Below are 12583 nucleotides of genomic sequence, written 5' to 3'. Positions count from 1 at the left end.
CAAAACAAAAATGAAACAATAGCCCTCCTCCCACAAACACATTTAAAAGGGCATAGAATGTTAATCAGCCAAAGGCTAGGTTAAAGAGAAACATTTTCTCCTAGCACCTAAATATATGTAATGAAGTTGCCAGGTGAGCGTCCCAGGGGAGAGCATTCCACAAACGCAAAAGGAGCTCAATATGAGATTGCAAATAACAGACTTTGATTGCCATTGGTTCACTATATAGTTTCCTTATTTGCAAAAAAAAACAAAAAACAAAAACATTAAAAGTGCTGTCGGCTAATGTGCACGGATCAAAAATTCTGTTTCCCAATAAGCTCATCTGAACACCCATTAGAGCCTCTTGTTGTGCCTTAAGTGGTTTGCTCCTTCCAGTTGTTTTAACCCCTTTGCCTTGTGTTTTATTCCAATGCTCAGCGTTCTCTTATGAGCTATAAATCTGTGCTGGTGATGAGACCCATCCCAGAAATTCTGGAGAAAACTCATAAGACCACCTCACTTGGCATCTCCCGACACCTGTTGGAAGAGAGCAGCTCATCGAGCACCAGTGGATCATCTTCAGACAATGAGATTTCAGTCTCCACAGGAAGAAGGCACTTTGGCCCTACGCCAGGACTTCACTTATCTGTGCTTGAGGGATCAGATTTCCCAGAATACCAGGAGTCCATAGCAGAGGCTAAGCATTCTGAATCCTCGCTGCCACCACTGCTTACAAGACCTAAACAGGCTTCAGCAGAGAGGCAGCAGGGTGATCAGACATGGGAAGAAAGTGAAGAATTAATGCCTCCGGGACCAATGTTTGACACAGCTTCTTCACAAGATAAAGCTGGTTTATTAGTACCTGGAGAAGGGGAAATTGAAAGCACTGAAGCAGGAAGATCCCCTGGATGCGTCCCCAGACATAGTGTCATAAAAAGTACTTTCTACAGCCAGCCTTCTGAGAGTCTTGCAGATGTGCCTTCATCACCAGGCAAAGAGCACAGGAAGCATTTAGAAAGAGCAAAGAGAACCTATAGGAAAGCCGGTTATTCAAAATCAGCTTTAAGTGGCCTCCGTGAACCCCTTCTAGAACAGTTCGAATTGGGAGAGGGAGGATTGTCTGGGGATGAAGAAATTGAGTGGGGCAGAGAAGGCGGAGTTTGCCCTCCGATGACCAAATCGGCTTCTTTTGATACTGCACAGAAATCACCACGAGTTACTTTTCAAGTTTCCAGCAGAAGCCGTTCGCTGGATGACTACAAGATGAGAGCTACAAGCTTTGCTGAGGAGCAATACATTGAGGAAGAAGAGAGTGACTTAATCCCCGAGGGCAGTGCTTTTGAGGCTTGCAGTGAAAAGGGCTCAGAAAAGACTTCTGCAAAGGAAGGCTCAAAGAAATTTGTGAAGGTGCCATTTGCACAGCTTGCTGAGAGGCACAGCTCGTCTTTGGATGCTCAGCAGCAAGAGAAGGCATTGATTTCAACACCGCCATCTGAAAAAGAAGAGGGTCTGCTTCAGAAACCAGAGCTACCCCTTGCGACAAAGTCAGGAACATCTACCCTAGGAAGGGAAGACTTGGTTCTAACTGCTCAGCAGTCGGATTTAGCCCCAAAGGGTGAAAGTGAGGAAAGGCAATTACCTCAGACATTCAAAGCTCCTCTTTGCAAGGACACAGTTCCTGTTCTTCCAAAGGGAGAGAGCTCAGATTTGAGAGTCACTCAGCCAGAGACAGCCCCACTGGTGTCCCAAGACAGTGGGAAGGGGAAAGGCCTCCCTCATAATGCAATGCTGTCTTCTGTCCAGGGCAAAGAAGGGCCTGCTGCTCTTCAGGGGGCATTTAAAAGTGGAGACCAGTTGCCTCAAGTCCCTTCTCTTCAGGTTCAGCAAATTCAACAAGTTGTTAAGACAAAGGGCAAAAGCCCAGGGGTCCTGCAGACTATGCCAGTGGTGGAAGGCTCTTTGGTTTTACATCAGAAGCCTTCAGAAGTTCTCCCGGAGAGTAAAAGCTCAAGTCTTCCGGGCTCACAGGCAGCTGTATCCGTCCCTGGAGGGAAAGAGCAGCAGATTCTACCACAGAAACCATCAGCACCCAGCCAGGCAAAATCAGCTGCATTAAAGGGCAAAGGCACAGCTAGTTTAACTATTTCTCAAGCGAAACCTGCCCCAGTTTCAAACTCTGAGCCTAAGCATTCATACCAAAGACCTCCCACACACAGTGAGATGAAAGTTCCTGTTAGAGAAGGTGAAGTTCCTGCTGGCTTAGAGACTTTGCCTACTTCTATATCAATCTCTCATGGAGAAAGCCAAAAGCCTCCGAAGTCCTTCATTCACAGCAAAGCAGTGCCTACTCCTGGTGAGATGAGAGAGCCTTCTCAACAAGCAGATACTGTCCAAGCATTGATCCATGAGGGGGAACACCATAAACATCTACACCAGAAACCTTTTGCCCCAGGAAAGAGAAAGCTTGATGCCTTTCCTGGAGAGAGGCAAATCTTAATGGCTTCACAAGGCAAAGCTATTCCAATTTCTCTCTCTGAACTGGATAAACAAGAACTCATCTACCGTGCACAACTTGCTTCCAGTGAGGACGAGTCTGTTTTCCAGAAAGACCAAGGGCCATCTGTTTCAGGTTTCTCCCAAGCAAGAGTTGTGCCATTTTCAGCCTCTGGGAGAGAAATCCCAGTGACTCAAAAGGAAACCCCATATTCCATTGGACAAGGGAGAACCAGGGGACATGGTCATCAGAAACCTGCTATTTATAGTGACACAGAGGCTGAAGCCCTGGAGTACTTAGTTGATGAGATGGTTTACCTGTCAAAAGAGATGACTGCTTTAGCAGAGTCTGTTTCTGATCCAGAGGGATCCAGGAGACACATTTCTCCATCCAGGGAGGTGTTCTACCAAGGCTCACCTGGGCAAGCAGTAAGACCGGCCACCAGATATCTTGTTCGGAGAGGGAAAAGAGAAGGGGGCATTGGCTTAGCAGATCCCTCAGAAGCAGATATTATATACCCTGGAGAAGAAGAGTATTTCAGTGTGCTACCTTCCATGGGCAAGAAAGCCAGGATGTCTCCCCCTTTTGAAGGCATGGGTTATGTAGGCGCAGAAATGCCCATGGTATCTCATTTTGCTAGTTCTGGTTTTGGGGACAGATTCTCCTATTACTGTGACAGCCAAAGAAGTGACCAAATGTGCGAAATCCGCTTAGTGCAGATTCAGGACCTCTCAGAGGACATGCCACGTCCTGACAGCAAGACAGCAAAATTTGACATCTCTGAGGTAGAGCCTGCCTTTCTCAACCTGTATGAACTCTATGACATTGTGTACTTCCCATTTGAGTTCCTTAGCTTCAGAAAAGCCCCTGAGAATCTACCCAGCAAAAGACGTTTGCCTATGGGCGAAAAAGCAAAGTTGCTACCGGGATTGAAATCTCATTCACATCAGGATAAAAAAATATGTGTCAGGGATGATAACTTTAAAGGTGAGGCTGTACAGGAAGCTCCCGGAGATGAAGAGAAAACTCCACCTGAGTTGGACACAGAGCCAATAGAAGCCAAAGCACCCCGGCTAGGAAATAGGTCTGATTCGGAAGGTAACATACCGGCTGGGTCTCAACAAATCTACGGTCTCCTGGAAGACCCAGCCAAACAGCGGAGGAGATCTTTACAAGACAGAGTAGGGCTCTTCAAGCCCTTTGTCAGATCTCAGTCAATGGAGTTGGTAGAGCAAAGTCTAAAGAAGAAGGTAAAAGCATCAGTCACCCACCTCTCAAGAATGTTAACAAGAAAGTCATCTTCTGATCAGGAAAGCAGGGAAGGTAATAATTCTATATGGGTTGAGGGGATGCAATCTGTGCATGTTTCCTTTTTTAGGCTCAGTGTAAAGGAGGTATGAAGACCTGGCTCAGTGAGAGGTGACCATGGGAAGTTACCAGGTATCTGAGAACCTGCTGTAGCAACCCTAAAATGTTGCTCTGAAGACATGACCATACTTAAGTATATCCTACAAAGACCCAAACACACCTTGTGATTAAGCAGAGTAACTGAAAAGGCAGTGGCTGGAGTAGGATAATTTCTTCTCCATCTTCACTCAAGCATGTAATTATGTATACACCATTTTACAGGCTTAAGTGGCTCTATTGGTTTTTTTGGCTGCCTCATTGTATGAGTTCAGGGCAGGTGCCAATGATGTAGAATCACAGAATAATAGAACTGTAGAGCTGGAAGGGATCCTGAGAATCATCTAGTCCAAGCACCTGCAATGCAGCTGAGCCATACAGGAATCAAACCTGCAACCTTGGTGTTATCAGCACCATGCTCTAACCAACTGAGCTATCCAGGCTGTCCTAAAAATGTTAAATCACTAATTAATACCTAAAGCACCCATCACTTGGTTATCTTTACAGTGGTTCATTTCATTTTCAACAGGCTCAGAGGAGCGGAAGGGTGAGCTACAAGAAAGAGCATCCTTGACAGAGGCTTCTGGAGGTTTGAAAAAGAAAACAGGGTTCCCTTCATTCACTCTTCCAAGCCTCAAAACAAAGGAGAAAGGTACTATCACTTTGTTTGTTTGTTTGTTGCATTAAAACTAGAACCTGGGAAAGCACAGCTTGAAAACTGTAGAAACGTTGTACGATTGAAGCTTCTTTATTAAATTAGCCATAATACAAATTGCACCCAACACAAAGGACCAGCTAGGATTGCTAGATTGCAACCTGGAGATCTGGAAATGGGAGAGAATGCAGCTTACTCCTCTGGTGCTCTTTGTTCATTTAGAAATGTGTGCTAGAGAAGGTAAAACCCAACACATTTCAGGTATCTGCTTTCTGCCTCACTGATCTGTGTTCTCTAAAGCTCTCTTCCTTTTCAGCACCTTCTTTTGCAGAAGAGCTCACTGACCAGACCATTGCCTTGGGGCAGTCTCTGACGCTGTCCTGCCGGACATCTGCCCATTCCTCACCCAACGTTGAATGGTTCAAAGGTGATGTAACCTCCACACCTGTGCACCTGCGATGAATCTGTAACGGGGATGGTTTGGGGCAAAGCAAGGTGGGAATGGCGGGACCATTTCTCTATTTGTTAGACCCTTTTCTTCAACAAATCCCTTCCCACACGTTAACATGTGCATTACATGTGCATGATCAGGGATGCAATGGTGGGAGAAAGAGGGTAGCGAATGAATGAGGTGGGAGGGGGAAGCCAGCATTTCCCTACCTGAAATATGCATAATTAGTTAGGCAGGCACCTTTGCTATATTGTTTTAGATACCTCCTGAACTTTTTGCTTTGGCAAACTTACCCAGGGTTATAATATAATTACCTATACAGTGGGCGCTTGGGTTGCGAACACGATCCGTGCGGGAGGTGCATTCGCAACCCACAGCGTTCACAACCCACGCCGCTGCGTCTGCGCACGCGCATGACGCAATTCAGCATTTCTGCGCATGCACAAAGCGCGTTTTAGTGCTCCTGCACATGCGCAAGTGCCGAAACCCGGAAGTAACCCGTTCTGGTACTTCCAGGTTCAGTGCGTTCGTATCCTGAAAACGCGCAATCCGCAAAGAGCGCAACCCAAGGTATGACTGTACATCTTTTAAAAGTTTGCTGGTTTCTTTTTTATTATTCTTCTTGATTTATTTTTATTAGTTTTCAAATTTTAGTTTTATGCAGATATTTGTTTTTGCTTAGACTGAATCTTAGCCGTTATTAGTCTTCCATTTTTATTTGTACACCACTTGGAGAACTGCTTGATCAAGTAGCTTATAAATTTCCTATTTAAGCAAATCTAGAGCCTATAAAATGAAAGGCTATTTTGTTATCAAGTGGACATAGGCACTGTCATCCATCCCAGCCAGGGGGAAGAAAATCATCCTTTATTCTGAACCCAGGAACCAAGAGGGAATAGGAAGGATTCCTATTTCTTTTCAAGCCTCATGGCTTCCAGGCCTACTCTAGAGGAGAGTCGCTCCCACCCTCTGCTCCCTACATTCTAGGGCTGACGTAATGCCTCCACTCAAGATTCTTCACGTACATCTGTCTGTTATTTCATAAGAGGTTCATCTAACCTTGACCCATTCATATATATATATTTGGCATTTCATTTCCACCTTCCAGATGGAGCAGCCATTCGTAGTACGGAGAGGATCCTGATCTCCTCAACGCTGAAACACTTCCAGCTTTTAACAATATTAGCAGCCACATCCAGTGATTTTGGCACTTATACATGTGTAGCCACCAACGCCCAGGGCACAGTTTCCACCTCCTGTGTAATAAGGAAAGCAGGTAAAGGAACAAATTATTTCTCCTTTGATCCTTTGACCTTGTAGCATAGCATTTCCCAAATGATCTTTGGAAGGAAAGTCCTAGCACAGCTTTCTCTCTGACATGCCAACTTTCCATGTGCAGCAATATTTTTTGTGTAGGACAGCATTCAGAAATAGAGCCTTTCTGCTTTCTCTGAATCAATGCAGTCTATCAGGAATCATTCACAAAAGTCTTGTCCCATCTTGGAATGCAAGCTGATGTGACACCTCTAAAGCTCCCCTTTTCTCACTGGCCCCAGCCTCCTAGTTGCTCCAGTAAAACAAAATGGGAGGCTGAGCTACAAGCTATGACTGGAAGTCCATGTCTATACCTCCATAAAGACCCTGAGAACATTCAGGCTATTAGTATGACTCATGCAGGAAGGAGAAAGGGGCAGCACTTATGAGACGGGCTTGAGCAATGTGTTTGTCAAGTCCTGAGGTGTTTGGAATTATTACCTGCTAAATAAGTGACAAACAACAAGCACTGGCATAGGATAGCCAAATTGGACTTACGAGTGATGATCTGTGTATGAGGCAACTCAAGCATAGGTAAAGGTAAAGGGACCCCTGACCATTAGGGACCCCTGACTCTGGGGTTGCGGCGCTCATCTCGCTCTATAGGCCAAGGGAGCCGGCGTTTGTCCACAGACAGCTTCCAGGTCATGTGGCCAGCATGACAAAGCGGCGAACCAGAGCAGTGCACAGAAACACCGTTTACCTTCCCGCCGGAGCAGTCCCTATTTATCTACTTACACTTTCACATGCTTTCGAACTGCTAGGTGGGCAGGAGCTGGGACCGAGCAACGGGAGCTCACCCCATCGCAGGGATTCGAACCGCCGACCTTCTGATCGGCTAGCCCTAGGTTCTGTGGTTTAACCCACAGTGCCACCTGGGTCCCTTAACTCAAGCATAATCAGTACCATATGATAAAAGATGGGGTTAGCTCTTTTCCCCATGACAATTCCCTAATGAAAATTTGACCCCTCACTGAAAGCAGTACGTAGTCACACAGAAGGATAGCTTCTACTGGTGGCAGAAATTTATTTGGGCAAATAGTAGTTGTAAGGGGAGTGTTTTCATTGGGTGTGTGGCATGGGGGGGAAGACAAATGCTTGTTTATTAAATTGATATACTGTACTACCCTTCATCCGAATATCACAGGGCCCTTTACAGCATCAAGCACAAGAGCTAAAGTTTGGTCCTAAGTTTACACTGTGGGTGGCTTCATTCTACCAGTCACAGACTTAAACTTTGTCTTCCACTTTGACAGAGACACCTTCCAACCCACCATCTCCTGATATTGTTGAGGTTCTTGAAGATGGAGTGGAGTTAGCCTGGAAGCCAGTGGAGCTGGACACCCCCGTTACTTACTCTGTACTATGCAAAAAAGATGGTAAATAAATGATAACTCATTGTACAAACAGCTTCCTTGTACAAACTGACCCTTCCAGCTATGATTCTGTGACTCAGCCTGAGGTTTCTGTAGGAAGAGACTTCCTGCATTGTCATTCCGTACTAGAAACATTGCCGAGGCATCTCCCAGGCCCCGCCACAACTACAGAATCATAAAATAAACCAAAGCAGTATAATCCACTGCCACAACACAGGTACCATAAGGTCAAGCCATAAAATCATATCATCTTAGAGTTGGAAGGGACCCAAGGGTCTTCTAGTCCAACCCCCTGCAATGCAGGAATCTCAGCTAAAGCATCCATGACAGATGGCCATCCAACCTTTGCCTTAAAATTCCAACGAAGGAGAGTCCACAACCTCCCGAGGGAGTCCGTTCCACTGTTGAACAGCTCTTACTGTCAGAAATTTCTTCCTAGTGTTTAGCTGGAATCTCCTTTCTTGTAACTTGAAGCCATTGGTTTGAGTCCTACCTTCCAGAGCTGGAGAAAACAAGCTTGCTCCAATGCTCCATCTTCCATGTGACAGCTCTTTCGATAAAAGCCAAACATGATAGAACCAGCCTTGCCAATAGCTCCCACCCTCCCCATTCTACTAACAAATATTAATTGAGTGTGGGGTGCTTGTTGCTTCAAACCCTACAAAATATGTTGCACAAAGGACTACAACAGGACAAAAGAAAGTGAATGTTGTACATATTGCTCTGGATTCTCTGAAATGCTTTCCATAATGAAAGCTCTGCACTCCTGAGAAATCTGGATTTGCATTCTAAACTTTTCCAGTTCTCTACGTCAGAGAGAGGTTTTTAAAAACAATCTGGTTCCTTTCCCAATCTTGAGAATGACCGTTCCCCACATCAAATGGGGTGCACATTTTGCGTGGTCGCGCGCAGCCCCCTTAGACCCCACAGCAGCACCTGGCAATTCGGACTGGCACCACCTTCCCGGGCAAGATACCTGTGGTCTCCGCCTACCCCAGTCAGCCGCCAATCCCGCCTGGGGAGGTGTTGCCATGGGGATTGGCCAGGTGGGAGGAGGGACTACCCAGCCCGCACAATAGAGGGTGTAGCTTACTTGAGAAGCAGCAGTCGGCTCCAGAGCTTCTCCCACCCCCCACTCACTCAATTAACGCTTACTTTACAGGTTAACCTCTTTTCCACAGGCATGCAGGCGCTGCTATGCCAAGGCCGCTGTTGAAGTGCCAGAAAGGATTTTCCCTGCATTGGCAGGTTTCGCCTTTCCCGTAGCAATTCATCACAACTTTGGCGGTTGCAGGCCTTGGGCGGAATCCTTTACTCATCTCCCTAAATGGGAGGCATGGGGCGGTAACTCCATGCCCCCAGTGCGGCGGCAATAACAGGGTTCTCATTAAAGGGGCTTGGGGGAAGGCATTGGCCATACGCCCAGAGATTGTCATTGCCCTGCCCCTCCAACAGCGGCAAACGGGGGGCGGGCTATCTGCTTGAACACATGTTCTCCAGACTTAGCCCAATCCCCACACATGTTGGATAACCCTGAAGTTACCCAGACCCCCTGCTGGGGGGCTGGGAAGGATAAAGGCCCAATGCCTTAGCCAAGGTCTTCCTACATCTGAATCTTAATAAAGTTGTGGCCAATTTTAATCCCATAGCACGTTGTCTTGTGTCATTATTCTGCTCAGGGGCTGCATGGGGTTTGGGGGACTCTGCCTGGCCACGCAAAGTATGAGGCTGCTTTCAAGGAAACAGCTTGAAGTAACATAAAATTCATTTTAAAAAATGAAATCACATAGAGAGGGGAGAAGGACGGATGCAGAACTGAATATTGTGCTTTTGAGAGATCACACACATCTCTTTAATAGTGCACCTGTCTAAAGTGGTAGAAGACAGAATATTCATTTCTGCAATAGCTGGAAATCTCCCTCCCTGTGCATCCTAATCCAAGCACATCAGCTCAAAATATGACATTGTTACGTGCAGCCTGCTGTATTTAAATACTAAACTTCATTCTTCTCTTTTGTTGGCCCAGATGGTGAATGGAAGACTCTGGCCAGTGACATCTCGGAGTGCTGCTACACTGCTGAGCATCTCCCTCGGGGTTTGGTGTTATCCTTCCGGTTTGCCTGCATCAGCAAAAGTGGTGTAGGGCCGTATAGCAACCCAACTGCCAAAGTGAGAATTGGTGACACGGATCCAGCAGGTAACAACATAATCCACACTGAGTAGAGTTCCTGTACTTTTCTTCTTCAGCAGCATAAGCCTGGAAATGCCATTTATAGCCACATGCGCTGACAGGGTTCTGTTGTTTCCTCCGTCCTTCTCATTCAGGCTGGAATCCTTATCTTTACATTTCTGCCTTTGTTCCTCCATGGAAAGAACGCTCCCAAACACCACAGCTAAGGGGGGGGGGGGGGTGAACAGGTCTCATGACTTCTGCCATTTCACCGGAATCCAGGAGACAAACCCAACTGCATGTGCAAGGCCCAGGCCTTCTCTTCATGTTGTTGTTGTTGTTGTTGTTGTTGTTGTTGTTGTTGTTGTTGTTGTTGTTGTTGCTGCTGCTGCTGCTGTCCCAGTTTCAGCTCCTTGTTCCCCATTGGAGGTCAAGTCTGAGCACCATCTTGTTTTCAGGAGCAGCTTTCTATGGGGCAGGAGGGACTAGGGAGAAAGTCAATTCAGCTGACATTTAAAGACAGATTTACATATTTCACACTTTATGAAACGATATGCAAATGGGAACCCAGCTGTGCTTTGATGCGCTTCTCCGAATTTTGCAAGTGATGTGTAGAAAAAGGCATATAATAGGGTTGATTATACATATAAATGCATAAATTAGTGAAAATAACATGCAGGAATGCATTATTTTGGGGGGGGGAATGCTTTGCAAAACAATGCATATCATGCAATTATATACAAGAATATATTAGTAGAATGCATATTAGGAGAATTATCATGAGGACCTTTTATCTTGTTTAAAATCACAACCTATGTGAAAATGTGGCAAAGTGAACCTAAGATTGGAAAAATGAGAAAATGAGAGAAACGGAAATTAACAGATTTGCCTATCCTTAGGGAGGCACTGCCACAGGAATAGGCAACTTAGAATTTTTAGAGCATATGTAGGAACTCTGCTGGCAGTGCCTGAGAGCTCACTATTTTAAACATCACGCAGTGAGCTCTGGAACTTCATTCCCCATAGACCCTCCCAGGTGCTAAGATAGACAGAGGGGTCCTCTTGGTAGTTCCACCTCCCTCAGAAGTTCGAGTGGTATGCCTTCTCCTATGTGGCAGCCCCTAAGTTGTGGAATTCCCTCCACACAGAGATGTGTGTGACTTCTTCGCTACACAGCTTTCGGGGGAATGCCGAAAATGCTCCTCTTTACCCTGATCTTTTACACCTGAGATGTGTATTTTCAGAGCCCACCCTATTCCCGTCATTTGTTTTAACTGTTCTGAATTTTGAATAGGTGTAACCAACCCTGTGATCTGCTGGTGATGGGTGCGCAATAAATCCAGTAATAGTAATATTGATGGTTGCAATTATATTATATTAGCAGCATAGGCCTCAGATGTGCCATTTGGCATGACAGTTACTGCCTTTTGGGGGGGGTGCACTGCTGCTGTTATTATTAGCATTATTAGATTTTGTAGGGGTTTTCAGTGATTGCTCATGAGTAACCAGCCTGACGCCGAGGTTTCTAAAACTAGGTTTCTTTATTGTGCAGATATGTACAGTGCAGCCACAAAAGTACGTCTAGCTCATCCTTCGGCAGAGTCCGGGAATGACTCTTTCCGGTTCTTTGCCCAGCCTAAAAGCCGTGGGATGCGGAACCCCCGCCTCCCCCCTCTGCGTACTCCCTCCCCCCCTGTGCAAGTGGGGAGACGGAAGAGGCGCCTCACCTCCAGTCCCTGCTTGATGCGAGGGCTCTCCTTCCCTGTCAGAGCCCTGACTCCTACTTCCCCTTCCCGTCTCCCCCTCCCCACTAGAGGGACCATTGCCTCCCTCATTGGAGGAAGACGAATTGATGAGCAGGTGGGGAGGGGGCTCGCGATAGTGAGAAAGCCCTGGCAACCCTTTGCCTTGAGATGAGGGCAGCACCCTGACAGATTTCTTACTCACCCTTTACCATAAGGTCCTAGGGTGGCTTAGAACAATAAAATAAACATAGCATAGATAGCCCAGAACACATGGAAGCCTTTATAATTTCTTTAAAATAACTGCACATTAATGCTGTGCTGAGCTCCATCCAACAGTTTCACAGAAGTCCTCCTCACCTCCTAGCCCCTCAAAAGAGGTAGTCGTTTTTCTAAAAGTTTTGGTGACATTTTCAGGCGTGTTTTATGAGCATTTGGAACTTTATAACAACTTCATTAATCAGTGGTCATGGGGTGGCTAAGGGGTGGTCTTCCTTTTTTACTTTAAAAAAACAACAACCTTGCATTGCTTTCTGGCATCTCTGCAAGACACCTCTCCAGCTGGCACCCTTCCTGGAATGCCCCTGGGATGTTGAAACGTCCTTCCATGGTCATGGGATATTTGGGAAACGAACAACACTCTTGATTGTCTAGGGCTTGATTGACTGAAAGCAGCCTTGGAAACCGATGCTGGGGATTTTCATTGCATCAACAGCTATTTTTCTCTTTCAACACTGATTGCGTGCTTTGGCATTTTCCTACTTCTGTCTCTGCTTCTCCCATACCACCCCAACCCCGCAGCATTCCAGACTGTGGACCCAGAGGACAGCCAAATGACCGCTCCTGCTCAGCCAACCCACCAGACGTATGCCTTCCAGACGGAAATTAAAAGGTACAGATTTCAATTGGCTCACTGCTCCTTAGTAACCACTTAGTCGGATTCCTCCAAGTTTTATATGTGGAGAAATTCAGACTGCTAAGCAGGAAGCAAGTTT

At 46.2% G+C, this 12583-nt stretch overlaps 1 protein-coding gene across 1 annotated transcript in view; it reads left to right on the top strand.

The window, feature by feature from the left end:
• OBSCN (obscurin, cytoskeletal calmodulin and titin-interacting RhoGEF) overlaps positions 1 to 12583 on the top strand; it is a 216747-nt gene that overhangs the window by 187724 nt on the left and 16440 nt on the right. Inside the window, exons 106-112 of the mRNA XM_033166000.1 lie at positions 421 to 3799; positions 4410 to 4532; positions 4852 to 4962; positions 6095 to 6262; positions 7557 to 7679; positions 9703 to 9873; positions 12390 to 12480. Of these exons, the coding sequence (XP_033021891.1) occupies positions 421 to 3799; positions 4410 to 4532; positions 4852 to 4962; positions 6095 to 6262; positions 7557 to 7679; positions 9703 to 9873; positions 12390 to 12480 (4166 nt within the window). The remainder of the gene's footprint in view (positions 1 to 420; positions 3800 to 4409; positions 4533 to 4851; positions 4963 to 6094; positions 6263 to 7556; positions 7680 to 9702; positions 9874 to 12389; positions 12481 to 12583) is intronic.

Source organism: Lacerta agilis, chromosome 12, assembly GCF_009819535.1.
Source record: "Lacerta agilis isolate rLacAgi1 chromosome 12, rLacAgi1.pri, whole genome shotgun sequence".
Classification (NCBI taxonomy): domain Eukaryota; kingdom Metazoa; phylum Chordata; class Lepidosauria; order Squamata; family Lacertidae; genus Lacerta; species Lacerta agilis.
The sequence above is the reverse complement of the archived record's forward strand: the minus strand, read 5'-3'. Positions and strand labels throughout refer to the sequence as shown.